This window comes from Spermophilus citellus, assembly GCF_964194105.1.
Source record: "Spermophilus citellus genome assembly, chromosome: 2".
NCBI classification, from domain to species: Eukaryota; Metazoa; Chordata; class Mammalia; order Rodentia; family Sciuridae; genus Spermophilus; species Spermophilus citellus.
The window spans coordinates 257,976,732-257,996,027 of record NC_138183.1 but is presented as its reverse complement, the minus strand read 5'-3'; the positions used below and the strand labels follow the sequence as shown (position 1 = coordinate 257,996,027).

At 61.4% G+C, this 19,296-nt stretch overlaps 3 protein-coding genes across 8 annotated transcripts in view; 1 reads left to right on the top strand and 2 right to left on the bottom strand.

Moving 5' to 3' along the window:
* Positions 1-6,053, top strand: part of PHRF1 (PHD and ring finger domains 1) — a 30,774-nt gene extending 24,721 nt beyond the window's left edge. For 3 of the 4 annotated variants that reach the window (XM_081266907.1, XM_081266909.1, XM_081266906.1), the window contains exons 12-18: positions 142-258; positions 848-999; positions 1,458-4,121; positions 4,397-4,551; positions 4,719-4,976; positions 5,159-5,287; positions 5,768-6,053. In XM_081266907.1, the coding sequence (XP_081123033.1) occupies positions 142-258; positions 848-999; positions 1,458-4,121; positions 4,397-4,551; positions 4,719-4,976; positions 5,159-5,287; positions 5,768-5,911 (3,619 nt within the window). In that variant the 3' untranslated portion in view covers positions 5,912-6,053. The remainder of the gene's footprint in view (positions 1-141; positions 259-847; positions 1,000-1,457; positions 4,122-4,396; positions 4,552-4,718; positions 4,977-5,158; positions 5,288-5,767) is intronic. The other variant, XM_081266908.1, reaches the window with a different exon arrangement.
* Positions 6,054-6,236: 183 nt separating this feature from the next.
* IRF7 (interferon regulatory factor 7) lies at positions 6,237-10,059 on the bottom strand. 3 transcript variants are annotated; one of them, XM_081266946.1, is made up of 10 exons: positions 9,767-10,059; positions 9,079-9,437; positions 8,825-8,987; positions 8,527-8,740; positions 8,207-8,295; positions 7,953-8,130; positions 7,647-7,736; positions 7,057-7,446; positions 6,847-6,965; positions 6,237-6,766 (listed from the first exon to the last, which is right to left on the bottom strand). In XM_081266946.1, exons 2-10 carry the CDS (start codon positions 9,096-9,098, stop codon positions 6,536-6,538), a joined length of 1,494 nt encoding a protein of 497 aa, XP_081123072.1. In that variant the 5' UTR covers positions 9,099-9,437; positions 9,767-10,059; the 3' UTR covers positions 6,237-6,535. The 3 variants fall into 3 exon arrangements, with proteins under 3 accessions (XP_081123072.1, XP_081123074.1, XP_081123073.1); XM_081266948.1 differs by having other exon boundaries at positions 7,180-7,446; XM_081266947.1 differs by having other exon boundaries at positions 8,058-8,130.
* An 872-nt stretch (positions 10,060-10,931) lies between these two features.
* CDHR5 (cadherin related family member 5) lies at positions 10,932-19,061 on the bottom strand. The gene is made up of 15 exons (XM_081279269.1): positions 18,601-19,061; positions 18,352-18,527; positions 17,993-18,043; positions 16,031-16,123; positions 15,783-15,884; positions 15,575-15,685; positions 15,324-15,494; positions 14,735-14,825; positions 14,512-14,609; positions 14,232-14,432; positions 13,995-14,108; positions 13,838-13,922; positions 13,243-13,743; positions 12,078-12,262; positions 10,932-11,502 (listed from the first exon to the last, which is right to left on the bottom strand). Exons 1-15 carry the CDS (start codon positions 18,707-18,709, stop codon positions 11,038-11,040), a joined length of 2,553 nt encoding a protein of 850 aa, XP_081135395.1. The 5' UTR covers positions 18,710-19,061; the 3' UTR covers positions 10,932-11,037.
* Positions 19,062-19,296: the final 235 nt, after the last annotated feature.

The following is a 19,296-nucleotide window of genomic DNA, read 5'->3' as shown; positions in this document are numbered from 1 at the left end:
CACAAAATGAGGGTACCAGTCCCTGCCCCCAACCCTCCTCGGGTTCAGTGAGGCGACACAGAACTTGGAGGGGTCTCCTGCGCCTGGGCTGAGCCTGGGGCACAGGCTCCCCTCCCCTTGCCATGTGTCCTCCTCTAACAGTGAAGAGCTGTCTGCAAACCCTGCCTCTCCTCTGAGTACGAAGCGGAGGGTCCTGTCCCGCTCGGCTCTGCAGTCTCACCAGCCCGTAGCCAGGCCTGTCTCCGTGGGGCTCTCCAGGTGTGTGGCAGTAGAGGCTTCTGGGAGGGACAGGGTGGTGACCCCAGTCTTGGCTGTAGCCTTGCCTCTAGTGGTACGGCTGCTTGGCCACTTGCCTTAGAAGAGAAGGGGCCTTAGGCAGGGACAGTCTCCTGTGAGTCTGCTAGCCGGGATCCCTGAGGGTGATACTCCAGTCTGCAGGCTGTCCCTGGGCTGGTCCATGATTACCACCTGGCTACATCTATTCTGTGTGACTCCTTTAAGAAAAACTGGACACAGTGGCCATGCCTGTAATCCTAGCTACTTAGGAGGCCGAGACAGGAGGATTCAAGTTCAAGGTCAAACTGGGAAACTTAGACCCAAAATTAAAAAAAACTTAGACTCAAAATAAAAAACAGAAAGGACTGTTGATGTAGCTTGGTGGTAGAGCTCCCTGAGTTCTATCCCCAGGACCAAAAAAGTAAAAATAAATCAGAGACTTAAACAAACCAACAAAACGGGCAGTGGGGTGAGGCACTAGTGTCAGGTAATTTTTGTAATAAAGCTACAAAAATTTGGTGGGGAGGAGGCCGGTTAGATGGCAGGGCCCGCTGTGCATCTCTGCCCACAGGAGGCCGCTCCCTGCCACCCAGGAGGAGAGCGTGGAGGAGGCACCTGTCCCAGACCTGCTGGGGAGCATCCTGTCAGGCCAGAGCCTACTGATGATGAGCAGCGCGGACGTGGTCATCCACCGGGACGGCTCTCTCAGTGCCAAGAGGGCAGGTGAGAGGCCCCTTCCTCAGCAGCCATAGCAGTGGAAGCCCTGTCCTTGGGCTGTGCTCTGGCTAAGGGTGAGAGCACCGAGGTACCAGAGGCCCAAACATAAGCAGAGGGAGGGTGCGAGGCTCCATCGCTTCCTGTGTAGGGAACGGTGGCCTTTGCAGAGCAGCTCACAGACCCTCCTGCCTACTAGGCCAGTGTGGTGCTGACCCACAGTGGTGTCACCCAGAGCAAAAGAGAAAGAACACATCAGCAGGTTTCACATTCACAAAACGAGGGTGGCAGTCCTGCCCCTGGTGCTCCTCTGGTTCAGCAAGGAGGGAGGCAGCACACTATTGGGGTCTGCCTTGCGTGGGCTACCCTTCCTATGGCCCAGCGTCGGCTCTGATGATAGTACAACAAGTCATCAAACTTCTTAAATCAGTGGTGGCACAACTGGCGTCTGGCCTTTTTGTTTCTAGCTCCAATTTCTCTTCAGCGGAACTCGGTGGGTGTGTCCAGAGGTGAGGAAAGGTCCAGGCCCAGGGACAGCCTGCAGACTGGAGTACCATCCTCGGGGATCCCAGCTAGCAGACTCACAGGAGACAGGCCGCAGAGCTCAGGGCTGAGCGGCCAGGCCAGGTCGGCCCCACATAGCCCTGCTTGTTCAGCAGGGGTGCCTGTACGGCTGGGTGCCTCCCCGGCTCCTGGATCAGGCCAGGCTCAGAACCTGTCAAACGGGAGTGGGCCTAGCTTGCGACAAAGTGGCAGCCCCTGGTTTAATGGCACCAGCAAGCAGTCCTTATCTCTCGGTTCTGCCTCATCTAAGATCTCCAGCAGTTGCTCCAACTCTCCATCAGGAAGTGTAGCCCTAGGTCACACCCCAAAACCACCACCTCGGAGGACCGCCATCTCCGAACTGCCCAGGATACCGAAGATCCAAAGGGACGGCACTGGCAGCAGGCAAGACGCAGCCCCACCCCAAGGACAGAGTGTGGAGATCCCCAGCACCTGCATCAGTCGCCTAACAGGCAGGGAGGGCCCTGGGCAGCCAGCGCAAGGCCGGGCAGAGAATGAGCCCAGCAACAGGGGCCCCCAGAACCCTGGCTCACACACAGGCAGCTCCCGGCCCCCAGCTCCCAGCTCTCATGGCAGCCTAGCCTCCCTGGGGCCCTCGAGAGGAAAGGGTCTTGGGTCCACCTTTGAGAGCTTCAGGATCAACATCCCTGGAAACACAGCACATTGCAGCCGACTGTCCAGCCCTGGCTTCTGCAACACTTTCCGGCCTGTGGACAGCAAGGTACAGAGGAAGGAGAACCCTTCCCCGCTATTCTCTATCAAGAAGACGAAGCAGCTCAAGAGTGAGATATATGACCCCTTTGACCCCACGGTTTCTGACTCAAGCCCTCCCAGCAGCAGCCCTGAGAGTCTTGGCCCCAGCCTCCTACCATCGGAGATTACAAGAACCATCTCCATCAACAGTCCCAAGGCCCCGGCATTTCAGGCCGTGCGCTGTGTCACCTCCTACACTGTGGAAAGTGTCTTTGAGACCGAGGCGGAGCCCCCTGGTACACCTGTGTCCAGTGTGCTCAAGCTCCGGGGTGAGGGTGCTGCTGAGGGGGCCTCTGATGTGGAGCAAGAAGAGCTAGGTGAGGAGCCTACAGAAAGCCGGGGCCCTGCTGCCCGGGCACAGAGACCATCCCCCCAGGACCCCTGGGATGACGAAGATGGTGCTGCCCACGGCACCTTCTTTGGCTCTGAGGAGCGGATGGTAACCTGTGTGACTGTCCTGGAGCCGGAGGCCTCCCCCAGCCCAGATGCGCCACAGGCAGCCACCCACAGGATTGTGGAGCTGCGGGCCCCATCCCGCTCCCGCTCCACCTCCAGCAGCAGGAAGAAGGCCAAGAGGAAAAGGGGGACCAAGGAGCACCGGAGGACACGCTCCAGGACCCACTCTGGCTCCAGAGACAGGACCTCACGCTCAGCTTCACCCTTGGTTGAGGAGCATTCCAGGGGGCGCCAGGCCAAGGCCAAACACAGGAGGAGGTCTTCCAGTGACCGTGCCAGCAGCCAGGAGAGAGCAAAGAGGAGGAAGGCCCAGGACAGGAGTAGGGAGCGGAGGAGAGACTCCAGGGGACGAGGCCGGAGGAGGTCCCGGTCACGCTCAGGAAGCCCCGCCAGTTCCTCCTGCGAGCGGTATGGGAACAGGAGAAAGAGGCGGCGACAGTCAGGGTCCAGGTCTCGTGGGAGGGACTGCTCTCCACCCAGCAGCCTGGAGAGGACCCGGAGGCACAAACACCAGCGGGAAAGGAGCCGAGAGCGGCCCAACAAGGAGAGCACAGGCCGGGCCCGAGAGAGAAGGAAGTGGAGGTCACGGTCGCCCAGCTCAGAGCACAGGGCACGAGAGCCCCGGCAGCCACGTTCCCGAGAGAAGCGGCCCCGCTCCCCGGAGAGGAAGGGAACTGCCAAGGAGGCGTCCCCGGTGCCCGCTCTGCAGCAGGAGCTGAGGCAGGGTGGAGACCACTCAGTAACTCCCCCAGTCCCAGCAGAGGCAGGCATCGTGGCAGAGGTGGTTGTGTCTGGCCAGGTGCCCCCACAGGCACCCCCTGTCCTGGAGGAGCCAGCTGAGTGTGCACCTGAGGACCTGGATTATGGGGCCTCTGTGGAGGCGGGCCACGTCTTCGAGGACTTCTCAAGTGAAGCCATCTTCATCCAGCTGGATGACATGAGCTCACCTCCTTCCCCTGAAAGCACTGACTCCTCCCCAGAACGAAGCTTCCTGCCCAACCCTGCGTGGCCCCCAGCCCCTCAGGCACAAGACCCCACCCTGGCTGCCATCCAGAGGGAGGTGTCGCTGATCCACAGTGAAGACGCTGTGCACCCCCTGCCCCCGGTAGAGGGACCCCCAGAGCAGCGCCCACTCAGGCAAGACTTGGCAGAGAACACTGTCATGGCTCCCAGCGCCCTGGGTGTGGCACCAGTAGAGGAGGACAGCCCCTCAGGGAGTGGGAGGGTGTGCCAGGTGGCCAGGCCTGAGGAAGCAGCAGTGCAAGCCCCCCTGCTGCGGTCCCGTGCCTTGGTGAAACGCGTCACTTGGAACCTCCAGGAGTCTGAGGGGGGCTCCGTGGCCCCGGACAGAGGCTCAAGTGAGTATGTGCTTCTGTGGCTGAGCAGGCAGGGTGCCCTGTGGGTGGAGCGCCCTGTGGGTGGAGCACCCTGTGGGTGGGGCAGGGAGCAGCCACCTGGGGGGTCCCCACCTCCCTGGCTCTTCAGGGCCTAGCCCCAGTAGGCCCAGGGAGGACCTTGGGCTTGACCTTGTGGTCCCCCACTGCCAGTGCTTTTCTAGGGTTCCAGCTAGCAGGCTGTGTTCTGGCCGAGGCTGGTCCCAGGGCACTCACCTCCCCTGTGTGTTGGACCCCAGGGACGCCACTTCACAGGCCGCAGAGGCCGCGGGAAGAAGCCTGGGACACCGAGGATGGGGGCCCCGTAGGCGACACTCAAGCGCTGATCTCTGAGCTGCCACCTCCCAGCCACGTACTCCTAGAGCCTGGATTCCCTGACATGAACCCCTCTCAGGTAGGTGCCAGGCTAGAGGATATGAGCCACACGGCCACATCAGCTAGGACCAAGGCCTCGGGGTGCCATTTCATTTCTGCCCTGCCCCCTGTGCTTCGGGAGTGGGGCTGCAAAGGGGGATTGCCAACCCTCAGGGCTCTGCACTCAGTGGGTCATTCTTTGTCCAGGTTTACAGCTCCAACATGCCTCCCGGCTTGGCTCAGCCTCCAAGCATCCCACCGTACACGCTGATCAGCCAACCCTCAGTCCAGTTTATCCTACAAGGGAGCCTTCCTCTCGCGGGCTGTGGGGTGGCCCAGAGTATGGCCCCTGTGCCCACCGCACTAGCTACAGCCTCAGAGCCGGCTGGTCAAGCCAGCACCACTGACCTGGAGGAGAGGATGGCCACTCCCAGGCCAGCCGCAGAAAAGACCAGGAAGGAGGAAGTGAGTGCCACTGGCCCTTCCCAGGGTTCCTGGGGCTGAGTTGAGGCCCGGGGGCTCCGTCAGGATGGTGGGAGCTACTGGGGTTGCCTCTTGCTTCTGGGCTGAAATGGCTCCCAGCACCATGGGGCCTCACACCAAAGGCCCTCGCCTGCCATCGGTGTCACGGGTGTCTTCCCTCCTAGTACATGAAGAAGCTGCACATGCAGGAGCGAGCTGTGGAGGAGGTGAAGCTGGCCATCAAACCCTTCTACCAGAAGAGAGAGGTGACCAAGGAGGAGTACAAGGACATCCTACGCAAAGCCGTGCAGAAGGTGGGCTACAGGCACCTGTGCCCTTGCTGGGGAGCCCTGAGGTCTTAGGCAGCATGGCCCGGCAGGAGGCAGGTCACTGCTCTTTCTTGCCAATACAGACTTTCAGGGTCCGGAAGTATCGCTTGGGCCTGGCCTGCCAGACCATGTCCTGATTGAGGCCTTGGGTCAGTTCTCTCTGTAGCTGCCCCTCACTCATGAACATTCATGCTTTTGAAAAAACTAAACTAACACATGGCATTTAAAATGGCCCGATCCATTCCCAGCTTGCAGGTGGTAAATGCCCTGGGGGATATGTCTACAAACCTGTGACACTTGGGGCACCCTCAGCAACCCTTTGAGGTGGTAGACAGATGGCACGACCCTGAAGGTAGAGCCCTGGGCCTTGCTCTGTGGGGATGGAGGCCTGGGTAGTTGGGCTCGGGCCCTGTTGCTGCAGCGTCTGGCCTGAAGCATGTTGGGTGACCAGATCTCACTCTCCAGATCTGCCACAGCAAGAGTGGCGAAATCAACCCCGTGAAGGTGGCCAATCTGGTGAAGGCCTACGTGGACAAGTACAGGCACATGCGTAAGCACAGGAAGACTGAGGCTGGGGAGGAGCCGCCTGCCCAGGGGACCGAGGCCTGAGGCCCTTGAGCCTTTGTGACAAAGGCCTGGGGCCACCAGCACTCCTGCCTTTGGGCTCCCGTGAGGACAGCGGTCTGCACCTGTCTTGCTCACAGTTGAAAACCGGACTTTTTTATGTGTATGTTATAGATACACTGTTTCCATTGTGTTCTAATTTATCAAAAATGGCTTATCTTTAGAAACTTTCCTGTGGCCTCAGTACTTGGAAGGTGAAGCCTTTGGTGACAGTCTGGGGCAGGGAGGGACTCCTGGATCCTTTTCCAGGTGGCCCCCTTTGTCTCTCTTTTAGCAATTTCTCTATTTTCAGTTTTAAAATGGCCTTCTGCTCCTTCAGGTAATTGTTTCAGGTTTGCACTCCACCAGCTGCTTCCCAGGAGGCAGAGCACAGTGCTCCAGACCTCCAGGCAGGACAGGTACCGCTGGGCACATGATGGCACCTCCCCAGCTCTCCTGGTGGAGCAGCTTTCCCCCACACCCGTCTCAGGGGCATTTGTATCCAGCGAGTGGTTTATTGGCACTTCAGTGTGTCGCTTGAGTGCGCGATAGACAGAAGAGTGGACATGCAGGGGGTCTGCAGTGTGCTTCCTGGGCTTCACCTCCCTTGCCAGGGCCCTGCGCGTCTGGTCAGTACCGCCAGCAGGGAGAACAGGACAGCACTGGTTCTCGGCACTCTTCTGTTGGGGGCGGCTGGGGTAGGGGGTTACGCTGGCTGTTCAGCTCCATGAGGAAGTGCTCAATGTCATCGTAGAGGCTGTTGGTGCTTGACAGGGACAGGCTGAGGCTGCCACTGTCCAGGGAGGACACACCCTCACGTTGTACAACCTCCAGGTGCACCCGGCACAGCCATGGCTCCAGCTGCAGGGGGGCATCTGTCAGGGCCCTGGTAACCTGAGGGCCAGGCAGTCCCTTCTCACCCTCCTGGCCCCGGGCCTCACCTTCACCAGGACCAGGTTCTTTTCCTTGGGCCTCCCTGCTGACAGGTCCTGCCCAAAGCCCAGGTAGATGGTGTAGTGTGGGGAGCCTTGGCGCCTTCGTGTCCGGAATTCCCCCAGCTCTGCAGGAGATGGCTCTGGTGAGCAGGGTGGGCAAGGCTCCCAGGGGAATCCCTAGAGTCAGCCCACTTCCCAGGCAGGTGCCTCACTGACCCCGGAAGAAGGTGCTGAAGTCGAAGATGGGGGTGTTGCAGTTGCGCTCCAGCAGCTGGGCTGGGCTGGAGGGGCTGGCAGAGCCCAAGGGACTGCCCACCTCCCAGTACACCTTGCACTTGCCCATGCGCCGGGCCCACAGTGCCAGTCCGCGCAGCTCCAGCTGCAGGCCAGGGGTCACATGCTGCAATAGCTTCTCTGTGTAGTGCAGCTGCTTCTGATCGGGGAGCTCAGCAGGGCTAGGGAAGACCACCTGCTGGGGCTCCGAGGCCCTGATGGCTGGGCCAGGGGGTCCATACAGGAACACACAGCTGGGGTGCCCCACCATTGTCTGTAGCACTGTGCGTCCCTTGTACATGATGGTCACGTCCAGGGCACCTGGGCTGGGATCTGCATACACCAAGCTGTGAGCAACAGGTGTGTGCGGAACAGGCGGTACCCAGCCACCTCCCTTTGGGGTGCCCTGCTAGCAAAGGGTGCTGTCATAGGCTCTGCTACATGCAGGTACCCTGGGGCGTACCCTGGCCTGCATCTGGGAGGGCTGAGTTGGTTCCGGTCCCCAACCCCCTCCTCCCCATCCCCATCCCTACCTGTCATAAGGGCCACGTGTTGAGGCCTGGGGCTGGGGACAGCTTCCACTGCCCGTGCTGTATGAAGCGCCTCCAAAGGGCACTCTGGGCCTGAAAGTGACAGTGCAACACCCAAGTTACCCAGCTGGGGTGGCTCTGTTTCTGCCAGACTTGCCCTTCATGGTGCCCCAGCACCCCACATCCTCCTCAAGGGCCCACCCCAGGACACTGGGTCCCTTTCCCTCTCCCCAGGGTCTCTGCTGTCCTGTCTGCCCTCTTCCCTCAGTACAGCCCCTGCAGAACAGAATGGCCCCTGCTGTCCCTCACCAGAAGGCCCCGGAGGGGCTGGGTCTACCCGCCATGCAGGCTCCATCAGGGGGTCCCCCAGGAGGCTGTGCTGAAGAACCTGGAGCAAGAGGTCCCCTGTGTCACCTGCTGGGATGGGCAGAGGGCTTGGGGCTTGCAGCTTAGTGTCTCCTGCCAGGAATGGTCCTAGAGACCCACCCTGCAAGGGGAAGACAGTCTGGTGTAAGCCCCTCCCAGCCCCAACAACCAGGGGCAGAGATGGGCAGAGCCTGTACCTGTGTAGGCAGGGCACCTTCAAGAGCCTCTTCTTCCCCCTGATAGACAGCTGGGCCTTCCGAAAGTGGGGGGCCAGTTGGACCTGGGGCTGGCATAAGACCTGGTTGTGAATGTCCTGAGTACCCCCAAGTCCCAGCACCCTGCTCCTTCCTTGCTGTTAACCTCTTTCCCTCAGTGACCTGGCACCTGGTGGCAAGGCCTGGGGCTTTAAAGCAGGACACCCCAACATGGGGCTGGATACCTGACCTGGAGGCCAAGATAAGGCAGGGCCCTCTACCCCATCCACCTACCTTCCTGTCCAGCCTGGGGGGTTCCTTACCTCTCCACTCCAGCTCAGGGTTGAGCGCGTACACCTTGTGTGGGTCCACAGGGTCCCCTGAGTTGTCTTGCAGCATCCGGAAGAGCCGTGTGCTGTGCAGTGCGCATCGGAAGTTGGTTTTCCAGCCTGCACGCTCTGCAGCCTCAGCCTCTGGGGGTGTCCTGTCGCCCCCGCCAGTGTTGGGTGGCCACCTGCCTCGGGCCACTGCCCAGGCCTGGGAAAAAAACAGAAAACAGGCCGAGGGGTGGAGCCTTGGGGTCCCAGACAGGTCCTCCGGGGGAGTGGGGCTGGGCCCCACCTTGAAGATGCGGGCGTCTGCCTCTCCTAGGTCCTTGCGAGCAAAGTGCTTCCAGGGCACTCGAAAGACCGTGTGGGCGTCGTCCAGCCACCGCAGCCCCTCGTAGCAGCCGCTGCTGACCTCACCCAGAAGCCACTCTCCAAACAGAACACGCTGGACCCCCCTGCGGGTGGGGTGGCCACGCTTGGTCAGGGCCAAGCGCCAGGCCCAGGGATCACATGGGGAGGGAGAGCAGGCAGGCTGGCAGTTCTCACCTCTGAGGAACTAGAGCCATTGTTCTTTATAGACGGTCAGTCTGGGAGTCAGGGTGGCCCTTCACTGAGATTTGGGGCAGGGGCAGGGGCAGGTATTATCACAGGTGAGATACGGGTTCCTTGTGTGTCACTTCAGGTATCAAGAGTGTGGCCACAGTGTGGCCAAGGTGTCACAAGTGTGACCCAGGTGTTGAGAGTCACAGATGTGGATCGAGGGCTTCTAACCACCTATGTTGCCCAAGTGTGGATTCCTGGGCCAAGGTGGAGATAGGTGTGACGACAGATGTGGCGAGAGCACACACGTGAAGTCACAGATGTTAAGCCAGCGTCCAGGCCTGGCAGAGCTCACAGGCTGGACCCTGCAAAGACAAGATGGGAAAGCCGGTGTGGAAGGGCAGGGTCAGAGTCTAGGAAAGCGAAACTGAGCTTCTCGGGAAACCGAAACCTAGAGGGCAGGGCGGCGGGTAGGCGCCCTCCCACGGCCGGCCGGCCGCCCACCGCCCACCGTCCCAGCCCCGTCCTCAGCCCGACCGCACTCCCCACCCCACCCCCGGTCTCACGGAGCCTCCTTCAGGCTCCCCAGCCCTGGGTGCAGCCCCTTCCCGGCCGCTGCTCGTGGAGAGAACAGGGACTCCCACGTGGGTCGTAGCTCCCCTCTGTTCCGCGTGGGCCAGGGGTCCCCGCATACCTGGGTACCGGAGCCGCCGGGACAGGACGTTTCTCTCCCAGAGAGGACGCAGCGGTGCTTTTATTGTGCCTCGGCCGGGGCGGGCCGGGGGCGGGCCGGGCCTAAGCCCTGCAGGTGCATCGCGGGGGTCACATGCTCCCGTGGGAGGTTCCCGAGCCGCCCGGCCTGCCCAGCCCCTGCGCTGACTCGCTGACTCGGTCGGGGGCCGATCTCGCTCTGGGCAGCACCGCTGCAGTCCCCGAAGGGCGGCAGGAGCGCCTGGTCCGGCCTCCGCCTGCCCCGGCGGAGCAACCCTAGGCGCGGGTCAAACTAGGGTAAACAGAGATCCCCAACAGAGGTGCAAAATCAGACCCCAGACAAAAGTGGGGTTTTGTTGTTTTTGCATAAAACTCGTGGAGTCTTAAGAGGGACTGCCATATCGTATCGTTGGCACTGACTGCTGGCTATTTCGGCAGCCACTCTTGAGAGCTTTTGGAAAGGATTCACGATGACTTTTCATAAGGAAAAATGTCAATGACCCACAGGGACAGTTTGACGGGCAGTTTGGAAAAACTCGGGCCTGGGGTGAGCCCTGGAAGTCAAGCCGGGGAGCTCTGTCCCCACCCGGTGGCCCGAACTCCCCTAATACCGGCTCCCCCACCCCAGGGTCCTTGGGGGCAGCAGACCCCGGCTGCTAGCTCCAGTCATCTTGGGATGCTCCCAGCCGCCCCGCCGAACGTCTCAGTGCTGGCGCTGGGCCCTGTCCCTCCGCGCAGCGCCAAGGGAGTTCGCCCCCACCGCTGCCGACCTCATAGACTTCCGAAGGAGTCTGTTTCCCCTGCGAGGTCCCCAAGACGACCCTCTCCCAAGCAAGTCTTCCCGGGGATTTGCGCTGGCTCCTTCCAGCCCACCCCCACGGAGTCTCTGCTGGGGTCGTGAGGGAGTCTCTGCTGGGGTCGTGAGGCGCGAGGTGGAGATCTCTGGCGCGCCCCCCGCCCCCCTGGACTGTGGTTAGACCAGGAGAGGAACTTCCTGGCTACCAGCTGTCCAGAAGGCCTCCGGAAGCCCGGCGGCGCGGGCGGGGCAGCAGCTGGTTTACGAGAAGCACCGCCCGCATCTTCCACGTCCGCCTGGAGCCACTGGAAGGTGTGGCCAACCTCCCTGCACCAATTCTCGAACAGCCCTTCGCCTCCAATTCTGGGATTCGAAAGTGAAATTTTATTCTGCGAGAGAAGTGGGGCGGCGAGTGGACCCTGGGTCCAGGCCCGTTGCGGGCGAGCAGAGAGGTCTAGCTAGATGTAGGTGGAGTCGTCTTCGGGCGCGGGCGCGCCACGGGGACCCCAGCCCTGGCCAGCGTCCTCTTCGCCGCCGCTGTCTTCGCTGCCAGAGTCGCCCGCGCCGTCCGCATCCGCGGTGGGTGCGTTAAGGACCACCACGTCGGCCTCGGCCCCAATGTCCTCGCCGAACCACACGGCCTTGTAGCCGCCCTCGGGGCGCCGCTCCTTGGTCAGGATGGATCTCACTGCTGAGGGGCTGTCCACAGCCCTGGCGGCCACCGGGGACTCAGGGGCACTGGAGAGGGGACCTGGGTCTGGGGACTCCGTGCTGGGAGGCTCAGGGGCAGGCGACCCGGGGCTGGGTGGCTCCGGTGGCACCTCCACAGACTTGGGCCCTGAACCGGGGCTAGGGGCAGGTGCCCAGTTGGCCTCCTGGTCCCCCAGAAAGGCCTGATTGTCAAAGCCGTGGGGCTGGGACTCCTGTGGGCACAGCAAGGATATCAGCGGGACTCTGGTCCCTCCCCTCTGTAGGCTTCTGCCCTTGCCCTGTTTTGTGACCCTGGCGTGTACACTGGCTGCTCCTTCCCAGAGTCACTAAACCCTGGTCCCCTGCTGGTCCCCTGACAATCCCATTCCAACTCCCCACCCCCTTATCTCCTCCAGCTCTCCTATCCCCACCTCCACCTCTATCTCTACACCTTTCTACTATCTCCCCCTCTTTTTTTTTCCCCCTTGAACCTTGGCTTGGACCCAAGGGTGCTTATCCGCTGAACCACACACCCAGCCCCCCTCCCTGCCCTTATTATTATTTTTTTTAACTGGATCCTGCTAAACTGTGGCTGAGGCTGGCTTTGAAGTTATTAGCCTCTTACCTAAGCTTCCCAAGTTGCTGCGATTACAGAAGAGCGCTGCACCCTACGTCCTGCCTTCTCTCTGCCCCATGTTTCATCCCTCTGCATGTCTCCCTCCCTCCCCACCTCTCTCCTCTGCCCCTCTGTCTGTCTCTGTCACTGTCATCTACCCTGCTAGGCCCTAGCTCCCACAAGGGATCTCACCGCAGCTTTGCCAGAGCAGCAATTCAGTCGGTGACCATAGTGTTTGTGAATGAGGATGGCCAGGCCCAGGAGGGCCAGCAACAGCAGTGCACCCAGCACCCCTCCCAGCACTGCCATGTCCACTATGGAGAAGTGCTGGTCATCCTGTATGGGGACACTTCCTCCTGTGCTGTTTCCTGGCAACCCTGCAGAAGACATGGTCATCCACTGTGGCACACCTCGCCAGCCTGTGCCAGCCTGTGCCAGCCAGGCACCCTGAAAACAAGCCAGCCTTTGGCTGCCCCCTACCAGAGCTGTGGGTTCTGAGGGGCAGGTGCTGTTGGCCCCCACCAGGGAGATGTTGTGAGCACACCAAGGCCCAGGGTCCCCCTCGGACAGGGTGTTCCAGGGAGGAAGCAACTTGGGATACCTCAGGATGAATGGCTACAGGGAATTCAGTCTCAGGTAGTCTCTGCATCCGTTTTGAATGTACGTTGGGCTTGGACCAGAAACAGTGTTCAGTTGCTCCTGACTCCGTTTCCAGTTCCATAGCCCCCAGGGATTTGCCTTATGCCACTGTCTCTGGGAATCTGGGAGGAGGCTGGCTCCCTGTGCTGTACCCTGCTCACTGCACAGATAGGTCCTAAGACCACTGCAGACCTCTGGAACTTGATTCTGCTTGCTCTAAACCCACCAAGACTCCTTAGTACAGGGCTAGCACACAGGTCCCCTGGGCCACAAGCTCCTGTGTGGCCTCAGGTGTACCAGTACCCCCAGCCGTGTGATACAATCAGTGTTTTTTGTTGTTGTTTGTTTTGTTTTTAAGACAGGGCTCACTATGTTGCCCAGGTTGGCCTCAAAATCCTGGGCTCAAGAAATCCTGCCTCAGCTTCTAGCCTAGCCACAAACCTGATGCAGCTGTCCAGTCTGAATTTCAGTCCTGTATCTCTCCTGATCATTGAAGGGGTGCTCTCTGTCTAAAGATCCTAAATTACCAACGGCCTTGGCAACTCAGCTCGCTGGATCTCGAATCTGCCCCCTGCCTGCACCCCACACCTTCCTAGTGCAGCTTTGGGGGCTCCTGGGCTTACTGTTCTCACCAGACAGACCCCTGCCTGGGACTCTGTCCTAGAGGTGACCCTGGACCACCCAGGTTCTGAGCTAGGACAAGTGGGGTGGAGACTACCTGAGGGTGGGGGGCTCCTGCTGGGCCCAGGGACCGTGGGCCGAGAGGTCCCAGGCTTCTGGGTCTGTGCTGAGCCCCCACCGGGCGTGGCTGGTCGTGAAGTGCCTGCTCCCACATCGGGGGTGGTCGTTGGAGAAGTCCCTGGTTTTGAGGTCTGTGCTGAGCCCCCACTGGGTGTGGCTGGTTGAGGGGAGGTGCCTGCTCCTGGACCAGGAGCCGTGGGCCCAGAGGTCCCAGGCTTCTGGGTCTGTGCTGAGCCCCCACTGGGCGTGGCTGGTCGGGTCGAGGTGCCCACTCCCAGGCTGGGGGGTCCCCCGGGTGTGGGTGAGGTCGGTGGCCTCAGAGTTGTGCCTAGGGGTGGATGAGGGCCACTGCCACCCCCAGAGCTGGTTGTTGAGGGTCCCTGAGAGGTCCCAGGGGGCCTGGGGGCTTCCGAAGTGGTGCTGCTCCAGGGCCCAGTTGTTCTTCCAGTCTCTGGGGATGTGGGGGGCTTTGGGGAGCCTAGGGAGCCAGGGACAGTGCCAGACTTGCCTCTGCACTCAGCCCATCTGCCCAGGGTAGGAGCCATCCTGAAGGGGGCCCCCCAGAGGCTTACCTGTGGAGGGGGGCTCCTGCTCTGAAACACGAATCTCAACCACAGTGGTGGCTACACCCGCAGTCACAGTGTTCCTGGCCTCCACCTGGGGTGGGAAGGGGGGCTTGTCCCTGCAGAGCCCCTCTGCAGTCCCCCACCCTCAGACACACTTCCCTACCTCTGCGTAGAAGACCCCTGCCTTCTCTATTGCTGTGGCAGTCAGCACCATCTCTCCAGCCATCCGGAACTCGGAGCAGTTGGTGATTTGATAGGTAATGGCCGAGTTCAAGTCCTGGGTGTGGCTGCAGTGAGTCCTGGGCCTGGGCTGCCCCCACTCTTCACCCCAAGCCCACCCACACAGGGGCGAGCAGACCCCGGGACCGGGCTCCTGGATGGGCAGGAGGGGGCCGCCTACCGGGAACTCAGGGTCCTGGGCCCAGATCCTCAGAGGCTGAGAGGGGGAGGTGGCATCCTTAACCGCCACACCAGACCCAGAGCCAGGGGCCACAGTGCCTCGGTATAGGCTCTGGGAGAAGTGGGGCTGGCTCCCGTTGGCCTGGCGGGCCTCCACAGTGACCTGGGTCACTGAGTAACGGGCCAGATCAGCCTGTTCACCCTGGGAAAGGAGAGGCAGTAGTGGCCAGCAGGCCGGTGAAAGTGCAGCTGACATCCTGCTGCCCCATGCCGGCACCCACCTTGACCAGTAGCAGGAATGTCATGGGGCTGGGGACACTCTGGGTCATGGTGAGGTTGCCAGAGTCTGGGTCGATGGCAAATGTGTTGTCCTTGTTTCCTGAGAGGAGGTGGGGCAGAACTTAGACCCTGGTCCCCTCCCTCAGGTCCAGGATCCTGGCTGGTTCAGCCTGAGTCCCAGGCAGGGGTCTGTGGTACCGTGGGTGGGGGCAGGTCTCTTCTCACCCCCTATAATGCTGTAGATGACCCGCTCGTTGATGCCTCGATCTCCGTCCACAGCATAGATGGGCCCCGGACGCAGGATGAGGGGGGACAGCTGTGGGGGTGGGGGTCATCGTGGGGCTGGTGCGGATGGCCCCAGTCGGCCCTCCCCCTGCTCCTCAGGTCTGAAACCCAGGCTTGGAGCACAGCGGGGAGGGGAGAAGGGCCAGGCAGTGCCTGTAGCGGTCAGGGCAGCTACAGGCGAATTCAAGGCACCTCATGGGTCAGGAGGCACAGGGTGGTCAGGCCTGCCTGGGAGGCCAGCCCTAGGGGGGGGCTTTGCTCAGCTGTCCTTCAGGAGGCCCACCTGGCCCCTCCAGCCCCACCTCTGGCTGACCTCACCCGGCAGGGCTCCCCACGCTGCGGTGGTTGGTGCACACACTCCCCGAGGCGGGGTGGGCGGTTTGGGAGAAAGCTCATTCGCAGCTCTTCCAGAATCCTGACTGAAGTCGGCCCGCTGCCCCTGGAGAGCCCAGGCCCCAGGCTCCCGCCCTGAGCCTCCCAGACCCCACTCTGCACTCCGGCCCGTCCCTGCCTGCGGGGCCCCCATTACCAGTCTGTGTCCTGTGGGGATGGCCCCCTGGTACTGAGCCTGGATGCAGACGGAGCCATCTGAGTAGGAGCAGGGCAAGAACCAGGGTGGCCGCAGGTCAGCCGGCAGCACCTTCAGGACCAGGGTGGCCGTGGCCGTGTGGCTGGGCTCCTGGTGCTCCTCCCTTGTGTCCTGTAACAGCTCTGCTGTGTCAGGTAGGGGACCTCAGACAGGGCCTGAGCATCCAGGACTCAGCGGGGGGAACCACTCACCCGCACCAGCAGCCGGAAGGTCATGTTCTGCCACTTGTAGAAGTCCAGGGCCCGGTCCAGCCTCAGGGCAGGGCGGTTCACCCCCAAAAGGGAGAAGAAGCTGCCAGCACCCTGGGGAGAGGGAGCCACAGCTGAGCCCCTGGGGGATCGAGGAGCAGTGGCTCAGAAGCCAAGGGCCAGTGTTGGGCAGGGCTGGGGTACCACTGACTGGGGTCACTTCCTGTAGGGTGTAGAATAAGGTGCTGTCCTTGTCACGGTCCGTGGCCTGGAGTTCTGCCTCAGGGATGACCGTAGAGTTCACTTTGGTGTCCTGGGGGCAGAGAGCAGGTCGACCCAGACACAGGCATGGCCTCTGTGGACCAGTCTCCTGGAGGAGCCCCTAGCCACTAGCCCTCTGGGCCCTCATCCGCCCAGTGCCCAGCCCAGGCAGTGCCAGCTCTGGCTCCGCTGACTCACCTCCCGCACCTCCTGCTCCTTGGTGGTGAAGGGGAACTCTGGAGCGTTGTCGTTGATATCCAGCACCACCACAAACACCCTCAGCTGCGTCACCTAGGGGTCGACAGCCTTGGCCACAGCCCGCCCGGCTGCCTGCCTTCACTCCTGCCTCATTCCTGTCCATCCGCCCACTTTCCCTTCTGCTTGTTTGTTTGAAGGTGATGGTGACCCAGCAGGGCAGGGCCCATCACCAGGGACGAGACTCAGCCCTGGGGCTCCCAGACCACAGAGGTAGGTTACCCAGGTGGCCGGAGGTGGCAAGCACTCCGAGGACAGATAAGTGGCCTGAGGAGGCTACCAGCAGAACCTCAAAAGAGGACCCTGGGGGCTGGAGCTGGGGCTCGGAGGTGGAGCACTCGCCTCGCACACGTGAGGCACTGGGTTCCCTCCTCAGCACCACATGAATCTAAGATAAAGACATTGTGTCCACCTTTCACTAAAAAATAAATCTAGACAGATAAAAAGAGGACACGTGTTAGATGTCACGTTTCCTCAAGAATAACGAAGCAGGGAGAGGGGCCTTCAGAGTGGAAGGCACCTGCAGGGAGATCTGCCGGCCCCTGGGTTGGACTTTACTCCGATTCAAACAAGCCGAGGCAGACTCTCAGAGGCCCAGGACAGGTGGACACACCAGGGTTGAGAGGGCGAGGGGAACCGCCCTTCTCCGGTGGACAGGGCAGGAGAATGTGTCTTGTTTTCTTTGTGGTGCTGGAGATGGAACCCAGGCCCCTCACACAGGAGGCAAAGGCAAGCTCTCTGCCACTGAGCTGTGATTAAAATGAAGGGTCCCGACCTATTTTTTAAAAGTTTTTTTAGGGCTGGGGATGTGGCTCAAGCGGTAGCGCGCTCGCCTGGCATGCGTGCGGCCCGGGTTCGATCCTCAGCACCACATACAGACAAAGATGCTGTGTCCGCCAAATACTGAAAAATAAATATTAAAGTTCTCTCTCTCTCTCCCTCTCTCTCACTCTTTCTTTAAAAAAAAAAAAGTTTTTTTAAATATATATTTTTTAGTTGTAGATGGACACCAGACCTTATTTTATCTGTGGATTTTTATGTGGTGCTGAGGATGGAACCCAGTGCCTCACCTGCTAGGCCAGTGCTCTGCCACTGAGCCAACCCCAGCCCCAGGTGCCCACCTATTAGAGAGGCCTGCTGAGATACTTGTGGGGGACTGCGGTGGTGTGGCCTGGCGCAGGGCAGGGGCTGCTCACAGTGGAGCTGGGGTGGGGCCGCTCCTGTGGCTTTCCGGCTCGGGGCGTGGGAGTGTAGGAGGAGGGCTGCCGCTGCAGCACAGCAGGGTGGACGGAGTCCACCAAAGAGGAAAGGTTTCCCTGCCCACCTGAGCAGGTGAGGGGACGGCGCACCAGGCCAGGGCCACACACCCAGCCTTGCCCACCACAGCAGCCGGTGGGGCTTGGACTCCTAGTGCGAAGGCAGATGTGGAAGTGCCGGGCTGTGCCGGGCGGGGCTGGGTCGACTAGGCTCTCCTGAGACCTCCCACCCAGAGAGGGGATGGATGGACCAGGGGCAAGAGAGGAAAGGGACCAGTAGGAAGGTTCCAGAAAGGGGAAGCTGGTGGCCAAGGCCCTGGAGGGGTGTGGAGGTAGGAAGGGGGGTTCTGGGGCTGCCTGAGGCGGAGCCCACACTTGCTCCTGAGGGAGGGCTAGCGAGAAGGAAGCCTGGTGGAGCAGTCAGCAGGCCAGGGTGCCTCCAGGTGCTGGGGTGAGGGGGTCAGGGGAGTCTCGGGAGTTTGTTGGGCCAATGTCCGTGACGGTGTGTCCACAGCTGGGTTTGTGAGTCTGAAACTCAGGGCAGAGTCTGGGCTGGAGGAAGTGAGGGTGTAGCCGGGGAGGGCTGGTGTTTGAAAACACTCCCTGGGTGAGGTCACAGAGGAGGGCCCAGGGAGACAGGTGCACTCACCACGGTGTCCCCCCTCTTGCACTCCAGGTGTGCCTCTAGCATCGGATTCTCCTGTGGAGGCAAGTCGGTCTTGCAAATCACCTGCATGGTGGTGGCACACGTCCCCACTCCACAGGCTGGGAGCCCGAGGCTGAGGGCAGACGCTCGCCCAGGTCGTCATTGGTGGTAAGTCAGGGGAGGAGGAGGAGACACTAGGCAGCTTTGCTCCCTGATGGACGAGGCCCAGCCAAGGATGGGGCCTGAAGGGTCAGTCAATGCCTGGGGAGGCAGAGCCCTGGCCACCCCCATGTCTTCTCCAGGGAGGCTGTGTGTACCCGCAGGGGACCCTGGAAACACCCCACCCAGGCTCCTGCCTGCACCTCATAGTCAGGAATCACGCTGAGAAAGAGCTGGTTTTCTAGGATCCGAAATGCGGATGGGGTGGACGAGGATCCGAGGGTCACCTGCTGGCCGTCTGGGACGGAGATGTTCACCAGGGCTTCCGTGATATTTTCGTTCTCCTGCACTTGGAGGAAGGTCTTGTCCACAGAGCAGACTGGGAAGTTGGAGAGGACAGGTCAGTGCCTCCCAGCCCCCACCCCACCGCCCCCCCCACCTCCAGCATGTACCCTGAGTCTGGGCTGTGGCTCCCGGGGAATGGCTAAGCAGCACTGTGAGCAGCACCAGCAGCAGGGGAGGCCATCGCAGGGCCTGAGCCCCCATCTTGGCGGCTGTCATCTGACGGGAGGGTCCAGCTCTCTGGCGTCCGGGCTGGTACAGTTCCTGCCTCAGCGACCTTCGCCCCTGCCAAGCGCCGCCCCACTTTATGACCCTTTACCACAGGCTTCCACCAAGGGGACTCCCGCTGGCCGGTCAGACCCAGGGCACCAGCAGGAGGAGGATGTGGAGTGGTCATTCAGCCTGATCTGGGCCACATTCAGGCATCCACTGGGAATGAGAACCACTGATTCCAAACACAGGGCATAGAGGAGCTTGCAAGCTGCTTGCGGGGCATGGACCTGGGCTGCAGGTGCAGAGCTGGGGAGCAGGGCTGGAGCAGAGCTGTGGGGGCAGAGCTGGGGGGCATGGACCTGGGGCTGCGGGTGCACAGCTGGGAGGCATGGACCTGGGGTTGCAGGTGCAGAGCTGGGAGGCATGGACCTGGGGCTGCGGGGACAGAGCTGGGGGGCATGGACCTGGGGCTGCGGGGACAGAGCTGGGGGGCATGGACCTGGGGCTGCGGGGACAGAGCTGGGGGGCATGGACCTGGGGCTGCGGGGACAGAGCTGGGGGGCATGGACCTGGGGCTATGGGGACAGAGCTGG